This window comes from Zingiber officinale, chromosome 8B (genome assembly GCF_018446385.1).
Source record: "Zingiber officinale cultivar Zhangliang chromosome 8B, Zo_v1.1, whole genome shotgun sequence".
Lineage (NCBI taxonomy): Eukaryota > Viridiplantae > Streptophyta > Magnoliopsida > Zingiberales > Zingiberaceae > Zingiber > Zingiber officinale.
This window is the reverse complement of record NC_056001.1, coordinates 4,313,016-4,333,005: the sequence shown is the minus strand read 5'-3', so window position 1 is coordinate 4,333,005 and position 19,990 is coordinate 4,313,016. Positions and strand designations below refer to the sequence as shown.

Here is a 19,990-nt window from a genome sequence, read left to right as displayed (position 1 = left end):
CACGGCTTTGCTCGACCATCAGTCTCGCTATAGCTCGGTCGTGATTTACTATCGCTCGACGACACTTTCTCGTTTGCGCTCACGGCTTCGCTCATCCATCGCCAGGTCGCGATTTACTATTGCTCGATCGACATTTTCTCGTTCGCGCTCACGGCTTCGCTCGTCCATTATTCTCTGTATCGCCCGGTCGCGATTTACTATCGCTAATCCAACTTTCTCTTGTACACGCTCACGGCTTCGCTCGTCCATTATTCTCTCTATCGCCCGGTCGCGGTTTACTGTCGCTCGGTCGACATTCTCTCGTTCGCGCTCACGGCTTCACTCGTCCATCATTCTCCCTATTGCCCCAGTCAGTATTGTGTCATTTCTCGGTCGCGATTTACTGTCGCTCGGTCGACACTTTCTTGATCGTTCATTCGACTCTACTTATCCGTCCTTCGTCTACTCGCCCGTTCTCATTCCTCCTGATCGACATTATCTTTGTTTCCTGGTCGGTATTTTCTCGGTCGCGCGTTGGACATCGCTCACCCTTATTTCGCTCGATTGACATTTTCTCTATTGTCTGGTTGACATTTTTCGGTCGTTCGGTCGTGATTTATTATCGCCCTATCACCCTGACCAGTATCGCTCGAGCGTCTTCCCGATATCACTCAGTCTCCCGATCAGCATCTGATCGATTGCTTGCTCGGCATACGCTTCGCATTATTTCTCGTCGCTCATTTGATACTATTTGAGTCACTTGCTCAACATCGCCACATCTACCCAATTCGATGTGAGAAGACGAGCCCAGTGATCTGATTTCGCGTTTAGTAGCAATTCTGTTTTGAGGCTTGGTCTAGTCAGTCGGACTTGTGCCTTCTTCGACTAGACTTGAAGGGGAGGCTTGTGATGTGGATATGGTTTAGGGAGGGGAGTAATTAGTGGAAAAGGGAGGGGCAATTTAGTAAAAGCACAGGGTAGGGTTTTAAGAGGGGACACTGTAGCATGCGAAAGGAGGGGGGGCTTCGTGGAACCTTTTCCGCCGTCGCCAGAAAACTCGGCAAGCATTCTCTTACGCTCCTCACCGGAGCCGACGCCAGCTGCCAACCCTCCTCCTCTCCTTCTCCTCCTTGCGACACCGCCAACTTGTCTTCCCCGGGCTCAACTCCTCGTCGGCACCGGCTGCCGTTCTTCTCCTCTCTTCTTCTTTTTCCCCTCGCGACGCCGCCACCGAAGAGACCGACCCCTTCTTCTTCCTTCTCCTCGCGACGCCGGCCACAACATCGCCTCCTTCCGCTTCCTTCTTCTCCACGCTGGCTGTCGAGGCTGCCTCTCCCTCTCCATGTCGCGGCCGAGGTTGTCACAGCTCAGGCACAGAGGCTGCCTTGGAGAGTTTCCATCGTATCCCCTCCCCAGTGCTGACACCTCCTCTGCTCCCGGCCTACGCGTGCCGCCCCTTTCTCACACTCGCCTCCCAGCCATCGAGCCTATCTCTTTCTCCCTTTCCAGCCGTCGTCGCGACAGTGAACTATCGGGTTAGCCATTCCGGCTGCAGTCGGACCATTGTTGGCACAGTGTTGACGTGGCAGTCGTCTCCACCATATGCAGCTCCCGGTGGTGGTTGTCGCCCAGCGTCAACTATGGCAGCAAGCCCCGTTGACTCTGATATGGTCGTACTCCGATACATGCCGTCATTATTCCAGCCTTCGCGCAATCTGGCTTGTGCATTGTGTTCCAACTTATGCGATGATCCCGCCCATGTTTTGTGTTCTGGCCTTCGAGCCGCGGTTGTATTTCGGACGATGTACTTTGTATGTCTAGCCTTCTTCTTGTTGTTATTTCCTGACCTGCGTGCTGAGATCCTATTTCGGCATGCGCGCTATTGTCCTATCCCGATCTGTGTATCAGTGTCCTATCTTGGCCTGCGTGCCGAAGTCATATCCCGACCTACGTGCTGATGTCATATCCCATTCTGCGTGCCGAGGTTGCATCTAGTTTCGTGCCACGACATTCGGCTCCTCATCGTCAGATCCAGTTCTTCAGCCTGATCAGAATCGTCTGTTCTTTCGGGGCACGACAACTCGAGCAGCGTCCCATCCGAGGGCGCCCCCTGGGCCAGGGTACGTTCTTCGTACTCACTCTCCATTTATTTTATTATTCCAGTATTAATTTGTTACTTATATGTTCGTTGGATCTGCCTCGAGTCTCGGGGTACCAGGGACCGGGGGACCCGGTCTCTGGCTGCAAGTAGCATTGACCAAGGGACTTCTGAAGACTTGGTCAACATAGAAGTCATCTCAGCATACCCCCCTCCGGGACGTCGCGACTCGATCAACATTCCATCCACTTCACCCGGCGGTTCGTCTGACTCAGATTCCGGACAGGATCAATACGCTTATAGCGACTAGTCATATTACTATTCACTTAACTCATCATTGACTTGAGCGTTAGAGTGTCTACGCCGAGATCTCTTCTCTGGTCCGATTGCTAACGCTCGTGTTGACACGCGGGATCATTCAGAGAGATGTCTTCATTTAGTTAACATCAGAGTCCTATTTCTAGTTAACCATCTTCTTCATTTTTAGACAGGATGAGCCTAATTAAGACATCATGCAGCCAAAAAAACGATTATTAATTTTACAGTACATGATTTAAAATTTTATTTTCTAGGAGATGGGTGGGACTCATGGTTTTGGAGAATTAATTTCTCTTCGACCTCTTTCCGCCAAATGACTTCTTCTAGCAATGCATTTAGACGTGACCCTCTTTTCTGGCTTACCCACCTCTCTCCAATTTCTTCTCCACTCAGGTCAGTTTCTCACCAATCAATCTACCCGAGTAAAATGATCTTTTAAGGCAATTTTTGTAAAAATATTTATATATCTTTTCGATTTTCTTTCTCTCCTAATAGACAACACTAAATTAAAGAAACGATTAGTGCCTATCTAATTACTTTCCGGTTATTCATCTTCTCTTCGTGTCTTCCTAGTTTTTTCATCTTTTCTAATGGACAACGCATTAATGGTAAGGATTCTTCCTCGGAAAGTCGGAATCCAATGAACTCGGTCCAGTACGTACGTTCATTTAATTACTAAACCTCTGCAGGCTAAAATAATGATTCCTACTGTGCTCGACTCAGTTGTATGGTTAATGGTTGTACGTAGTGTTATTGGATGATCCTTCGCCGAGTCATTCGCCGGGTTAACAAAATTAATAGATATTAAACTCGGTTGGCCTTCAGCGACATATCATGTGCCGTATCTTCTATTAGATTATCAGTTCAAAAAATTCTATCATTAAGTAGTTTTGAGATCCGTGCAAACAAATGCTGGGGGTGCATCCTTTTGGAATTCCCCTAACTACAAATTGAAAACAAGAAAGAAGACCTGACCCCGCAACTATCCCTTCACCGTCTCTCTCATGGAGCTCTTCTTCCTCCTCCCATGGTTACTCTTCTCAGGTAAGCAAATGCCTAACTTCCTTCTCCAAATTACTTGCATGTCTAAACAATTAATTTACGATCGAGTATTGTTGATCCAGGGGCATTATGGGCATCGCCGGCAGAAGGTGCGGGAACCATCTTCACCATCAAGAACAAGTGCCCCTACACCGTCTGGCCGGGCACATTGTCTGGCAATGGCGCCGGCCTCCTCGGCGGCGGCGGCTTCGAGCTTTCCCCTGGCGCCACCGCCTCCTTCTCTGCTCCGCCTGGTTGGTCCGGCCGCTTCTGGGCCCGCACTCGTTGCGTCTTCGCCTCCTCCTCCTCCTCGCCTCCCAACGGCTCCTGCGTGACCGGGGACTGCGGCGGCGCCCTCCACTGCGCGGTCGGTGGCGTCCCGCCGGTCAGCCTCGCCGAGTTCACCCTCGGCGGAGGCGGAAACGGCGCCGCCAAAGATTTCTACGACGTGAGCTTGGTCGACGGCTACAACATCGGCATCGGAATCCGCCCCTCCGCGGCGGCGGGCGATAACTGCCGCTACGCAGGGTGCGTGGCCGACCTGAATGCGCAGTGCCCGGCGGAGCTGCGGATGGCGGCGGAGCCAGGAGGGGAGACGGTGGCATGCAAGAGCGCGTGCGACGCCTTCGGGTCGCCGGAGTACTGCTGCACTGGGGCCTTCGGGTCGCCCGCGACGTGCAGGCCAACGCGCTACTCGCAGCTATTCAAGGCGGCATGCCGGCATGCTCGGCGGCTTACAGCTACGCCTATGACGATGCCACCAGCACGTTCACGTGCACTGCAGGTGCTGCCGACTACCTCATCACCTTCTGCCCCGCAACCGCCGACTCCGCCGACCAGGCTTAGCTCTAAGCCTCTAAGTCTAACTATAAATTTTATATTTACACGTCCAGTGGAGGTATGAACAAAGAGAGGAATTGAGACATAACCACATAGCTATGTATTTCTACCGTTAAAAGCATGTAACCATATATTATGTTACTTTTAGCTCACAGGAATATATAATTAACACGTTTTCAAGCGTGCAGCAAATGGAATTTCTCCGCCTTTGGTTCTCCCACAACCATGCAAGACGAGAAACAGATTCTTTGCTTTGCTTAATCCCAGACAAGGCATAACAGACAACAAAAGAGAGAAAAACCAAAAAGATAAGAACAAGTAAATGACTACACTAGTAAATTTAACTAATATCTCCTTCTCCTTCCAATGTACAGTGTCGTTCAAATATTACTGCATAGCTCCGGCTTATTCTTTGAAAAAGCCTACTTGGTATATCAGAAACACCCATGAAACCCTTTACAGGGTTATTTTTGCCGGTGAAATTGGAACCTCGCCCCGACAAACAAAATACAGGCGTTGCTGCTCTTAAAAATGGGGGATGAGTAAGCGAAATGAGTAAAAAAAAAAACTATAAAAATAAAAACTTTACAATTGCCACTAGTATTGTGAGTAGGGCCTGCTGAAGCGTCTTTGCCACCAAGGTTTTGTCTCACCGTAGCCTGTACACTGTTCATCCCCTTCCTCTGTACTGAAAAGCGTCTGGTCAGTGCAGTCAAGAGTTGCTCCACATGCTGCGTTATATGATTGGCAAGCAGAGTGGCACACGCGAAGCCTGTTGCCTCCATCGTCACACCGTTGGATTGAGATCTGTGACAGGAAAAGACAGTTAAACTAAAATTTCCAGTGCCATTGATAAACGAAAACGAGCAAACGCCAAGAAGATCGATTATTAGCAGTTACTAATACTGGACAATAACTGTATTGAATCAAATTGAAGAGTTTAGCAGTAGGTGAGGCACAGAAAGTACGGGTGTTAAAAATGATATATCAAGTCTGTTTGCAAGAGCAAATGCATATCTGAATCAACAGGTTTAATGGACTCTTCCTTTTTGAAACTACTGGTAGACTAATAGAATTTATTAAAATCCTTGTTCAACAGCACAGAACTAAAAAAAAATTTAACATTTTTCAGGTCCAAAGAAAAAGCGATACCCACCCAGCAGGCGAGTCGTTTTGCGGCAGCTGCACAGTAGCCATTGTCAAGAATACTAAGAAGAGTCCGTCCACCTGGCATTAATCTGTTGTAGTTAGGCATTACTGTTGCTGCTTCTAGCTGCTGCACTATGCTGGGTTCATTCGGTGCACAGTGTTGTCCAAAAATGTTCCGAGCTAGCACATCACTGCAGATAGAGAGGCTCGGCAGCAATCTCGTGCTCTTCTGACAAGTATAACCTGCATAATCCGAACAGCGGAACTCACAGACGCCATTATCACAGACTCCTCCATGCAAACTGCACTGCTCATCACATACAGCTGCAAAAACATGCATTGGCGATTCAGTTATTATATTCACTCACTACGGCTACCATGGTTTTGAAAAATAATATGTGCCATCACAAATAAGGATGAATTCAAAATAAATCACAATGATCAAACTAAGAGGAAGGATGAGCAGTGAGTGTCTAGAATGACATGCAAAATGATGAGTACAATAATACATAAATTTTCTCTTATATGGATCAATACTAGTGAAGCTTTTTGTAAAATGGTTTAGTGATATAGATAAACCCTAGTAAATGTAAGCATTCACCCTTTTAATATTTCTATGTATTTTGATATTTATTATATGTTTTATCCATTATAACTGTATCATTTATGTAATTGGTAGATCAATCATTTAAACAATATCTGGCATGTCTTATTTTTCTTTCATACGGATTACTTAGGTTAATGATTTTGATATAAAATATTATGGATGTAAACTTAGACATTACACTGTACAAGTAACTGGGCTATCCATAGAAGTATTCTTAGATGTTTGTTTAATATGAACTGCATGTGTTGGTTTCTGCATTAGTATACCATTATAGGCTATGTTGGTTTATGCTTTGGCATACAACATATAGGCTAAGTAATGACTCAACCATCTCTAGCCTTGCCCCCATGTGCTTTTTGAAACCATGTTCTCTATTAAAGGCATCAGAAACTAGTTTTGAAATGCAGTAGAATTCAGGATCATAAAATAAATACCTGTAGAGCAGTCAATTCCAGTCCACCCACTTTTGCACACACAAATGCCATCTGGATGGCACATACCCTGTCCACTACACTTCCTTGGACATGATTCTGCACACGAGCACTGTTCATTAAGTGAAAAGTATGGACAGAGTAAAATTTGTTAACAATTAATTAGCATTAACAAGTACTAAGGATATCATGATCTTGTGACCACAATAGTGTACAGGGCAACAGAAGCAGCTGTATTTTAACCAAAAAGCCCAAGAAGAAGCATCAGATTGCTCCAGAGCATTAGTGCATGACAATGAAACATGACTATTAAGCATAAGTTTTGTAATGTTGTATAATTGACTCACTAAGCTTAGGGAGGAATATTGTAGATATTCAGTAAAACATATTCAATTAATTGCCTCAGAAGAAGTTGCATATTTAATTAATTGAAGTTAGGGTGGGATACTGTACACACTCGGTAGAAAATAAGTGGCAATGATATTCTACATTACTTCCAAAAGGTACTTATTCAGCTTTTCAAAATTATGAGATGGGATTTGCATAACTAGTCTCAAAGTTCTCTCTCAAACTTGGGAACAGACAAGCATGGTTAACAGGAAAAACACAATTCAGTCATTTGACAACTACAGCTTAATCATACAGTTGTAAAGCATTTCTCTTGAATAAATATAAAGTAAACATGAGAAATATCCTTGGTATGGATGTCAAGACATTGCAGTATGTGGTTCAGATGGACACAAATGTAAGTAAACATGAGAAATATCCTTGGTATGGATGTCAAGACATTGCAGTATGTGATTCAGATGGACACAAATGTAAGTAAACATGAGAAATATCCTTGGTATGGATGTCAAGACATTGCAGTATGTGATTCAGATGGATTAGCCAATTAAACTCCTAGTAACTGGATGAGGAAAAGGACATAACCATGTAAAACCTACTTTTGCTGCAGTCATTGCCATGAAACCCTAGAAAGCACTGGCACTTCCCATCAATGCAATCACCATTAAAACTACAAGAGTTGTAACACTGTCCATTTACATTCAGATGGCTGCATAACTCGTGATGTGGAGGGCATATCAGCTCACCTGCAACATCAAGTTTGAATATAATTGTCCATAAACATTATTATATGGATTGATTAAGCACAGAAAAGAATTTTACCATGAAAATCAGGAAACTGAACAGGACCACCAGCTTCAGGGCACATCTTCCAGATACCATCCACAGCAACCTAGACAAAAAAAAACAAAAGAACTAGATTTTTTTTATTTTTTGCAAATGATAAAAATCAGGTTATATGTCGTATGGGAACATCAACAAACAAATAACACATATGATAATTATTTAAACAAGTTTGTTGAACAAAAAAATCATTGCAGGAACCATGCTGATGTTAATAAAATAAAGCAAATATTGGAGGGATTTATACCACTGAACAAAACCATGTATAATAATAATGCTAATACTGGGAATTGCATCAACAAAAGGAACTACGTATACCTAAATATGCAAAAAGACCAACAAGCAATATATTAAGATAACAAAGAACATATAGCTACAGCTCACCCTCTGCTACTTTGATTTGTCTTCGAGCCATACTCCCAACCAAACAATACATTAATGCACTTAAATGAGTCCATAACACAGGAAGTATAACATATCGGTGTTCCATATCTTTACTGCTCTTCCAAAAATGGTAGAATATGCAATATAAAGAATCAAACAAAAGAATGGAAATGAAAATAAAAGAAAGAATATGCAATATAAAGAATCATCTACCTCTAAAGTATTGTTGCTGCATCTATGTTGATAACAGCCATTTTCCTGGGTCATAGATCCCCTAATGAAGCCTGTACGCACCAATGAAGAAGCCATACATCTGACGAGTATGTAGCATATTAGAAGATGAAAAAAAAAACTCAAAGTATAAGTTTACCTACTGCTTCAAAGTTAAAATGCTTCAATCATATATCTCTTATACAATTGTTTTGATGCACTTGCTTACCTAACCACTTCCCAATAAGAAAAATAACAAGCAACTAAATATTGGTTAATTGTTTGTCATCTTACCTGGAGTTAAATCCTCGGACTTCACCTAACATCTTGTCTGATGCTCTTGCACTAGTGCTGTCTGTACATGAACCATCAGAATAAGCAACAAAATAGGTACAATAGTCTGCCAAAGATGATTGCCCACCTGCATTAAAGTGGTAAGTGTAAAAGCCACAGAAAAACATAATACTGAAGCTGGTACTACATGTTATATATTAAAGGATTAATTTGGTTTATAATGACAAAATAAAGTCATTCACAAAGGGAAGTTGGCCACACTATATCCGAAAGTAAACACCATGTGGATCTATTATGCTATGTATAAATCAATTCTCTTCAAGTTTTATATTTCAGTGCACAACAGAAGTTGTGAGACAAGATCCATGTCATGACTAATTGGTAATTTAGTTATTATATGAGACAATGAAAGATAAAGAACATCATTTAGAGACAAGATCAAAATTTCATAGAATCCAACCATACCTTTATTAGCCTGTGGGAAATATTGAGCCCATTTTGGCAAGTCCCCATTATAACTAACAATAGGACAGTACCCTTCTGCTTCCCGATTGTATGTACAACCAGACAACTGTGTAGAGTTGCAATGATATGCCCCTTTCCAATGGTTGCAAGGAGATGTAATAAATTCAGTTCCTTGGTTCCAACCCCAATCAAGCCATTCTGCCATACTATAATTAGCCTGGTACCATCCACTATCCTCTAAGAGAGCCAATGTCATCTGTGAAACTACAGATTTTGTGTCAACCGATCCTGTCATAATTTCATTCATCATAAGCCTTTTCTCCCAGTGAGAACCTGCCATATATTTTAGCATCATTGGAACACCACTTTAGTGGCATCAAATGGAAACTAACAGTACTCATGAACAAAAAAGCACCTGATGTACCACGACCACCTCCATCTTCCAACTCCAAACCAGTGAAGTTTTCAGAAAATGCCTGGCATAACATGAAAATTGTACTGTGAGAGAATGCATAATCTTAAATTTCAGATAACTAAACTGATTCTCAAAACTTCAGCTTACACCATAATGATATCTAGCACGCATAATAACTCGAGGTAGGACAACATGTGTGACCATGCGCCCAATCTTCTCATCCTTAATTTGTATAGTGACCTAAAAACCAGGCAGGGAGTCATGGATATCAAAGGTAGAGAGCTGCTGGTACAGGCTAACAGAATAGGTTTAAAATTATTAACAGCTGCAAGAAAAGCACACCTGCTTATGCCTTCTTTTTCTCTCATCGCGGAAATGTGCAAAGGCATGAGGATCGAAACCCAAGACATGAATAACCTAAGAAGTCAGATTCCCATCAGTTACCAAGCATATGGCGTAAACCTCTTTAGTGGAGCACCTACCAACCTCATGCATCAATGTAGCCAAAAGCAATGCTTCTGCATCAGCAGTTAAATGACGAGGTGCCACATTTACATGGCCTACAAAATGCATAAAGTTAAGAATAAAAATAGATAAATAGAATAATTTCAGACAATCACTAAGAAGTTTGTGGATGACAATTGAATTGTTGCATAAATAGCACCTGCAATTGCACGACCCCACTGATCTCTCTCACATGCTACTGCCCAAGCAAGAGTGTTGCCAGTTGTGGGCCTGGTAGTTACTAAGAGAACCAGATCTGCCTCAGCAACACCATCTGCATTGTATAGAGCAACTGAAGACAGTACACCTAAACTGAAACGAAGCCATATATAGAACTTTGAGGATAGATACCTTCAATATATTCACGGGGAATTTGCACCCCACCATCCTGTCCGCATGCGGAATATCCACTTAACCGCAAATTCCCCTTGACAGGTTCAATAGCTAAAGCTCTTTTAAACCACTGTGCAGTTTGGTCAAGTGCCTATTTAAGATTTTAATGAACAAAAATAATTAAACATTAATTCCAAAATGGAAATTTGAGTATAGCTACCAGTATTTAGAATGAAATAGTGCCCAAGTTCAAACTAAGAAGGGGTCAAATGAATGAAATATACAAAGATGTTAGTTTTGAATAGGTTTCAACCATTTTCAAGCAGGTTACATATCATTGAATTTTACTACTACATTCTAGATTTCCAATTTTAATATATAAATGGATGTGCAGATTCTTGTTTAGCTTGACAATAGAATTTTGAATTTTAATTTCAAAGAAAACTTTGGGAAAGTGACCATGAGTTAAAAAATGTTCATTTCATTATTTTTCTTTCCTTAAAGGGTATCCTATTTCACCATTATGCTTGCAATGCTATGATTTGTGAACAATGGGATCTGGTCTATCATTTTGGAGTTATATAATATGCATACATATGTGTGTGTGTGTGTGATTTGTGAACAATGAGATCTGGTCTATCATTTTGAAGTTATATAATATGTGTGTGTGAGTCGAGCAATTTTGAGTTTTATTGCCGTTTTTCAATAAAAATGGAAACAGTATACATTAAAATCTTATGATGGCCTAAAATAAAAGGCATCTTATAAAAATAATGAAATAATAGATAGGAGAAATCTCAGAAACTTTCATATGGTACAGAGATAGATATAGATTACCGACAACAATCTCTTGTATTCCACTTACACTCATAATTTGATAATTCATCCAAAACAAAATAATATGTGGAGCAAATAAAAACAAAACCTAGAATATTTATTTAATATAAATCTCATAACCTTGGGATGAAATTGTCCAATAAATGTTATCCAACATTGATTGCTAAATCTTAAGGATCCTAATGCAAACTTGAATTTAAGTTCTAACAATATTACACTTTGTGAAAATTTATTTTGATATATCTAGGAGAACAAGTTAATTTTGTTAGTTTTGATTTGATAATTTTGATAATTAGAGGATATGAGATTTGTTCAAAGTTTGATTGAGCCATCTTAGGATAGGATCACTCTTTCCAACAATATTTAATTTATTTCCAATTTTATTTGAGTTGGAGTCATTAAAAGGGATATTAGTCCCCATGTTAATCATCTTTTGCTTAATAAATTTCCTCTTCATGAGTTCTGTTATGTGAATGAAACTATTTATTTCTCAATATGAGATTACTTATTCTTGTGTTGCACCAAATTCACACTAGTGAAATAATAATACAAATTTCATGAGTTGCCGATTCAAATAGTTTATTAAGCAAGCATTAAATCCTCAGAAAGTTGATCATTTCTTATTTTGACATCTAGATGAGCAAGATGTAGTTTAAAAAAAAAAGCATCTCTCATTGTAAGAACAAGCATGCTTGCTTTTCTCCAACAAGGAGACCATTTGGTGGTATGCCACATTCAATAAGACGTTTTCTATGGTTTTAAATGACATTAAAACCAACAGAATGTATTGTCTTTTATCAACCTACTCTTTTGCCTTGATGTAGTTTCCATCTAATTTTATTAGTATGCATATTGAACATGATAAGAGAAGTGACCCTTAATTAAATAATCCGACCATGTGAGTCAAGAAAACAACATAATATGGGTAGGCTCAACAGGATGACAATCATCAGACTTCAGATGTGGGGCTAAACCAAGATGTCATCATGTTCACTGGTTACCTGTTGACATCCATGTCAAGGCCCAAATTCTATACACTAAAACATTTAGTATTGGCATGTCTATCCAATGGCAATTGCCAGATCTCCAATTACAAGTAGCCCATTCCTTTGCCCAAAACTAACACTAGATTCCTTCAAATATGAATTCTAATAACTTAACCTAATAAGAGAACCTAAAGATTAACTTAATAGCACGAGGCATGTGAGATGTGAATAGAATGTATAAACTCAGGAAAATTTTAGCAGGCTTATAGAGGCCAATGAACCATACAACTAACCCATCAGTTACTATATGAGCACCACTAGGGTATCATGTTAATTTTGGTTCACAATCCATCATAATTGCCATAAAGAATGTTGGACAATTGACTAAAAGTGTTCAAACCATCATAGTAGCTATATGGCTAGGTTGAAGTTCAAGATGGCATCAAATTGCATCTTATGTCTTCCGGAATGAAACTCCTAAAGTTTAGTGAACATCTTATGAAGTAGCTAAAACAATACCTTCTGAAGACGTTTCTTTTTGTCCTCCCCTGGAATATCCTCGAAAGTGCAGTTGTACCAACAATCTGCAAATACTGGTTGATCTCTTAGCGAATTGCACAAGGGAATCCTAGGAATTGTTGCTGCAGGAGGTTCACCATGCTGACAATACCAGAGAAGACTAATTTATGCCAAAAAAACTGAAGGCCTGATTGCACAGTTGGAAAATAATATACTTGCTACGTATTACCTTTACCAAGTCTCCAACATTTCGACAATCTCTGTCGGAAGTATGCCCAACAGCGTCATAGTTTAGAAGTATACGGATAGGCTGTTTTGCATTCTTTTGTGCTGAAGATGATGCAGAGATGTCAAGCAAAGTTCTTCCCCGATGTACATCTGAATCTGACATACTGGACTCACGATAAACTTGAGGAGTAACCGAGTATTCTTTCCTCCCAGGTTGCCGCCTCTGATGCAGTATGTCATCATGGATGCATGAATGGGTGCGATAAGCATCTTTCACCCAAACTTCAGAATGTTGTCCAAGCTGAGGCTTGCTGTCTTGAGGTGTTGCACCAGTGCCACCAATACTCACCAGGAGCAACACTATCTGTAAAGCAGGGTAGTAGATGCATTGTATGATTTCGTGTTTGGCAAAAATTATCTTAAAGACCACGCACGTATTGGAAAAAAAACGAATATTAAGCATGTGAAAAGGAAGGTATCCAAGATACCAAAAGGATCGCACTGCAGACTCTCAACAGAGTTGAGTGATCCGATAAAAAAATAATAAAGATAATTTCTCCCAAAGGATAAGGAAGCCGATTAAGCTTCAGCAGAAACAATAAGAGAAAATCAGGAGGGTAAAGGATATCAATACGATCTACAAACGAAACAGCTTGCTGTAACCGAAGTCACTCTGATCAGATACTGCAAGCGGACTTAAACTATCCAGGGAGACAGTTTTTTTCCCACAAAAACAATCAGTTAAACCCAAACCCAACCAATCCCTTTCCCACACCGCATTGACAAATTTCTCCAGGATCACGAAGCAAGTCAAACAGGCTGCCCCAATTCTCAATACGACAAGTTTGTCTGCTATCCTTCTCGCCCACAGCGTAAAAAGTTCCCTAGAACTTCAGTAATCTCAGAGATCAAGTGACCAAACTAGTGTACCTGAAGCGCCACGACCAACCCACGAAATGCAGCAACCCCACGAGGAAGCGAAGGCTTCACCTCCATATATCGACTCAAAAATTACAAGAGCAACTTCCATCAAAACTCCAAGAGGTCGCCCATCCACACCGCCGACGACGACAGGCGGCGCTCCGCCGCCCTCACCAAAAGGAGCTACTACTTATCCTTTTCTGCAAAAATCACGAAATTCCAAATGTCTTACTGATACCGAATCGGATCGCCATTACGAGCGGCGACGGTGTCCGAGGTCGAAATGTAACGGGCGTCGGTCGGAACTCGGGAGCGGAGAGGGGAGGGAGGTTTAGGGGAAGGTCATAGGAGATGGTCCGCTGTAGCCCTCAACTCGCAAAAAAAAAAACAAGCAAGCAATTATTTTACCAAGTCGCCAACTTATTATCCACTAGGAAAAATAAATATATTTCATCAATCTCATAACACGTTTTAATAATCATAACGGACCGCTACGATGCTATTGAGCTGTTATCCCATTACGCATTAGGTGGTTAATTAAGAAATTTTTATAAGATTAATTTAATCATTTAAAATTAATAGATTCAAATAGTTAAATACATATTGTTTATAAAAAAATAATAATATTGTCACACGGAGAGATCTCCTCGTCTATATATTTTTTGGACCAGGGATGGATGACATAAATTACATCGGATAGTAATGACGATCTAATTGTAATCGATTATGATCTCTCTAGGTTTACCGTCTCTTGATTATAATTTGAGTGGGGACGGATGGCCGGAGGCCGTCCGAAGATCGCTGGTGGTGGGCAAGTGGTTAGGTTGTTGGTCGTCGAGCGGGGATAACTTTCGAGCGACATCCGACCACCCGCCCGACCCAAAATATAATCTAAGGGACAGTAAACTCAGAAAGGGATTGTAATCAATTACGGCTAGATCATCATCACGATCTGATTGTAATTCCATATATATGATTCATCTTTTGATCTATAAAAATATGAAATAGGGGATTTGGCATCATCACATTATTTATAATGATTTACTGCTCTATCGTAAAGCTAAAACTCTCCTAGCCTTTGGCAGTTTGCCTAGGATAACATCCAGTTTAAGGTTATAAGGGGGTGTTTGATTGATGAGTTTAGGAATGAAAGAATAAAATAATAGTAAAAGATAACATTTGGATTGTAAATTTGAGAATAAAAATTTAAGAATAATTTCTAAATTTATAGAAATCAACCAAACTAGATAAATTTCACATTCATTCTTTTTTATTTCATCTTATTATCAAACGTCACCTAATTTTACCCGGTAATATTCTATTAAGCAATCCATTTTGTTGACTTGCTCCAGGAAAGTTATTCATTAAATGCTCAACAAACATATATAGGCGAAATGGGCTCCATGAAAGTTAAGTGTCTGTAAGCTAGTGGTACACGTACTAAAAACGTTTAATCATCTCATTACAAAATTATTTTTAATTTTTTTTCTTCCTTTCAAAAAACAAGGCACAGTAACTGGAGAAATAGAAGACGAATAAAAGATTCGACAGATCATAAGCTACAATGGCTCCAGGTTAGGACATTTAGGTGGGGTAAGGAAAGAGATGGTGGACAAATTTCTTCCATCCCCAAAGGCCAAAACCTTCCAAGGAAAACAAATCACCTGTTCGTGCTTATTATAAAGCTTTGTCGTTAACAAATTTTTGGTGGGTGGAGTGCAGTTCACATAGTTGAACAAATCTCACTTGGGTCAGTACCTATGATTGCATATTATTTGACATCTGGAAGAACGAAAGGCAGCTTTAAGTAATGAGGAAGTAAGTTCGCTCACCTGAAATGAAAACCAACACCTAGTTAATTTCTTCGCCTAAACTTCTAATTGGTTTGACACATGCAGCTGCTCGATTGACACATGCAAAGTTCAGCTGCCAGTCGCCTCATATGATCTTTTATGAAACAAGCAGGGATTTGCTTAAAAGGTGCGTACTGCAGCAAATTGCTCAAAATGAACATCACAATGGCAAGGGCATTGTGGCCTTTAATATGTTATTTCATCGAAAGTAGATGTTGAGGTAGGAGTGGGTGTTTGTCGCCTCGCCAACTTTGCCAGAATGGATGCATGGTACTGAAAATTGTGTAAAGGACTGAAACTTTTCGTGTTTAATTGAGGGGGAGAATTTAGGCCATCCATAGAAGAATCCAAGAGGAAACAGAGGAGAAGTTTACTCTTTTGGATCCGCCCTACAAGTTAAAAGTAGTGTGGATGCATAATTGTGTATTGGAGTAGTTGACAGTGCGGACCACTGAGAAGAAGAGGACAAAGAAAAGCCAAGAGATTCGCGTTATACCAATGAAATTCAGACGGTCAATTCTCGCAAAACCAACTTCAGTACTATAGGAGATGATGAAAATTATGGTTGGGACAGCCACCAAAAGTTGGAAAACGAAACCCATGGCTCGTTACCTTTTGCAACTGAACTCGGTTCGACTGAAGTTTAAACTTCGAATAAATATTAATTGTAAAAGAAGGTAGCGAAATGGAGCCAATTCACAGAATTAATTGTATTTTTTGTTGTCAACCTAACTGTGAATGATTAAAAATGTTCTTAGACTATCTCTGTAAAAATCAAATCAACTTTGTTTACAATTTTAGTAATTTTTTACACGTAAGGTGATTAGTTAATTGCTAGTATTTTTAAAATAGAATTACGTGCATATATATATATATATATATATATATATATATATATATATATATATATATGGTTAGATTGTTAGTCAGTGTTAAACAATAACAAATGTTAAATGCATAAATCTATTAAATTATTATGATAATATTAGGTTCTTTAACGAAAGGAATGTGTTGTAAGATTCAATTGTAATGTCTCAGGAAAGATTGTTATATTTTCAGAATTCGAGTGTAGTGTTAAATATGTAATAATTCGCATTGCAAGGTCCAACTATAACGTATCAGCAAAGGCCGATATATTTCCATGAGAATTTGGGTGTAGTGTTAAATAGACAAGAGTTCTCGTACCATAGGTTGAATAAGAATAAATATTATAGGAAAATTAATAGTCTAATATTTAGAACATAAAACATAGGAACCCTCACAAATAAATTAACGGAGGTAGCAAATGCGATAATTAGGAGAAGAATTAGTATTTTGTGTGTATCAAAGACAAAATAGGTAGATCATAAGACAAAGATGATAGAGAACTCGAGTTTTAAATTATGGTACAAAAAAAAAAGGTATAGGAGTAGTTGGAAAATGAGATAGAATTATAGTCTTTAAAATAATAGCGGCGAAAGAAATTATGAACATAATTAGTATATATGCACCGTAAGTACAATTAAATGAAGCTACTAAATCAAAGTTTTAGGACAATCTAGATCAAGTATTACAAAATATTCCGTCAAATAAAATGATTTTAATAGGAGGTAATCTAAATGGATATATCGGAGTGAAAAATGAAAAATATAAGAGGATACATGAGGGTCATGAGTTTGGAATAAAAAATGAAGAAGGAAAAATATATTAGATTTTGTGATAGCATATGACTTTATATTAGCTAATACGTTTTTTAAGAAAAGAGAAGAATACTTGGTCATGTTCAAAAGTGAAACTAATAAATCATAAATTAACTTTCTTATGGTTAAGAAAAGGGATAGAAGGATTTGTAAAGATTACAAGATCACCCTTGGAGAAAGTTAACTACCAAACATAGATTAATAGTGTTGGATATATGCCTAAGTATAGTATCAATATAAATAAAATATATATGCCTCATAAAATTAAGTGGTGGAAGTTAAAGGATGACAAGTAAAATATATTTAAGGAGAATGTAGAAGTACAAATATTAAGATAAATAAACAGTGACTCTAATACGATATAGGATTAGATGCTATCAAAGTTGGAAATAAAAGCTAAGATTGTTCGGTGAGTCAAAAGGGCATACACCACTAAGTAAGAAATTTTAGTGGAAGAATGAAAAAGTACAAGAGAAAGTGAAGGAAAAATGAATTACTTATAAATAATTATATATTTATAAAATTGAGGAAAACTTTAAAAAATATATGCAATAGCCAAGAAAGAGACTAAGGAAGTAGTGAATGAAGCAAATTAAGAATGAACTTTTGAACAATTATATAAATTGGATACAAAAGAAGGGAAAAAAGATATTTATAGAATAACTAAAGTGAGAGAAAGGAAGATAAGGAATTTTATCTAAATAAAATATATTAAAAATGAATGCAATAGAGTACTAGTAAATGATAGACAGATGGATAAATAAAAGAGTAGGGGAAGAGATATTTTTTATCAACTTTTTAATGAAAGTTTAAATGACCAACTTAACTTAGGTAATTTAAGTAGGTTAAATGAGATAGAAACTGTAGTTATGGAGGGATTGAGAGTGATGTCTTACATAAAATATAGGTAGACTAATTGAAATAGAGGAGAGCGTCGAATGTTTTATGTGATCGTAAAGTACATTAATTTAAAACTTAAAAGTAAAATTTTATAAAATTGCAATTAGACTTGCTATGTTATATAGAGCTGAATGTTGGGCTATGACTCGAGCACAAGATCATAAGATAAGGCTTGCAGAGATGAGGATGTTAAGAGGGATGTGTAGATATATGAGGAAGGATATGTTGGTCCCTTGCCGACCGGCTAAAGAGGGGCGCTTCATGTGCTCCTAAGTTCCTACACACTAAGACACAAGGGTTAAACACAAACAGAACCTAACCTGACTTGGTTAATCACATCAAAACTACCTTGGGTACTTATAGGACATAATAAGAAATGAGAACATTAGAGAGAAAGTCTGAGTTGTATTTATTAAGAGAAAACTCCAAGATATATGTTTAAGATGATATGAGCATGTACTTAGACGACCAATAAATATTCTAATTAGATGATGTGAAACTATAACAAACACACATCAAATGAGGAAGACCAAAAAAAGACTTGATTAACAATAATAAAAAGATAAAATTTATTTAAGTATAGATAATGATATAGTAGGGGATAGAGCCCACTAGCTAAATGGATCCATATAGTTGACCCCGCCTAATCAGATAATGCTTGGTTGTTGTTGTTGTAAATGAATATAGAAATTTAAATTTTTATCATAGAATTTAAATTTTAGAAGTAGAACAATCTTTAAATGTGATGCATAATGAAAAAGTGTTGGATCAAATAATATTCTGATAGAGGCATGGATCATATATATATATATATATATATATATATATATATATATATATATAGTTTTTATTTTTTTTAATTTACCCGTCATTTATTTCTAAAAAGTTGTCGGCTAAATATGTATTTGGTCATTATTTTTTAAAAATTTACTATTTATTTATTTTTAAAATTTTATCGGCCAAGTACTATTAAAAAAAAAATACTGAATATTTTAAAAAATTACTGATCATTTGTTTGGGTAAAAAATTCAGTCAAATATATATTTGATCATTATTTTTGAAAACATTTAAGGTCATTTGTTTTGTTGGTAATTATTTAAAAAAAATAACAATCAACATAATGATCAGATACTCCTATTTAATTGTTCCTTCGGATGAGTCTAATGGTTAGTAGTCGTTCATTATTTATCTCTTCCGTATTGATCTTGAGACGGATTGATGGAGACGATGAGGACGAATATATTCACTTTTTATCAAAAATAAAATAAAAAAATACTCTTATTTAACGACCATAGATTATCGATCAAATCCCGGCCAAACAATTTTAGCCCGTAATTATATTATCGGCCCAAATACTCGAATTACTGATCATTTTATTATTTCAAAATATATTTTGATAAAAATCTAATAGTCTTCGCATGACCCAATCATGGAGGTCCGTCCATATTCTACGCTTTACAAAAACCTGTATAAAGCAGAATTTGCTTCTGTTAGCTATAACGCCGGAGTACGGTTTTAGGCTAAACTTTAGTTGAAGGGAAAGTAGGGAGAGAGAAAAAAAAATCATAAAATCATACATCCGAGAAAAAGATGATACACCCAATGAATAATTTTATATTGGTTAAAAATTGACTTAATCCAAAATCTACAAACACCCATATAAATACTAAATACGTCAACCACATAAATGAATTACTCATTAAATTGATGGGTTGATTTCCTCTCGTGACTGTCCGAATGAACCCAGCCTTAACTTTATATCAATGGTTCTTTATTCAGCAGCTGCATAGGAGTCTACTCGGGGAGATCAA

General features: G+C 38.4%; 1 protein-coding gene and 1 pseudogene across 2 annotated transcripts; one reads left to right on the top strand and one right to left on the bottom strand.

Annotated features, from left to right (window-relative positions):
• The first annotated feature begins 3,279 nt into the window (after nucleotides 1-3,279).
• On the top strand, nucleotides 3,280-4,435 carry LOC122017578 (annotated as a pseudogene).
• A 150-nt stretch (nucleotides 4,436-4,585) lies between these two features.
• LOC122017576 (leishmanolysin-like peptidase) lies at nucleotides 4,586-14,147 on the bottom strand. Of its 2 annotated transcripts, XM_042575224.1 has the most exons (18): nucleotides 13,757-14,147; nucleotides 13,001-13,190; nucleotides 12,828-12,928; nucleotides 12,599-12,739; nucleotides 10,275-10,407; nucleotides 10,084-10,197; nucleotides 9,906-9,979; nucleotides 9,762-9,836; nucleotides 9,567-9,659; nucleotides 9,420-9,480; nucleotides 9,005-9,337; nucleotides 8,540-8,666; nucleotides 8,249-8,348; nucleotides 7,631-7,700; nucleotides 7,408-7,554; nucleotides 6,467-6,562; nucleotides 5,433-5,749; nucleotides 4,586-5,083 (listed from the first exon to the last, which is right to left on the bottom strand). In XM_042575224.1, exons 1-18 carry the CDS (start codon nucleotides 13,820-13,822, stop codon nucleotides 4,874-4,876), a joined length of 2,448 nt encoding a protein of 815 aa, XP_042431158.1. In that variant the 5' UTR covers nucleotides 13,823-14,147; the 3' UTR covers nucleotides 4,586-4,873. The 2 variants fall into 2 exon arrangements, with proteins under 2 accessions (XP_042431158.1, XP_042431157.1); XM_042575223.1 differs by having other exon boundaries at nucleotides 12,828-13,190.
• Nucleotides 14,148-19,990: the final 5,843 nt, after the last annotated feature.

What these genes read in the sequence shown, in the direction of transcription:
- LOC122017576 (XM_042575223.1), bottom strand. Translation starts at nt 13,822, where the DNA reads ATGGAGGTGAAGCCTTCGCTTCCTCGTGGGGTTGCTGCATTTCGTGGG. An exon ending in GAAAAAGAAGGCATAAGCAG is followed by an intron (nt 9,660 to 9,761) that starts GTGTGCTTTTCT and finishes CCTGGTTTTTAG; the next exon opens with GTCACTATACAAATTAAGGA. An exon ending in TGGAATTGACTGCTCTACAG is followed by an intron (nt 5,750 to 6,466) that starts GTATTTATTTTA and finishes ATGTTTTTGCAG; the next exon opens with CTGTATGTGATGAGCAGTGC.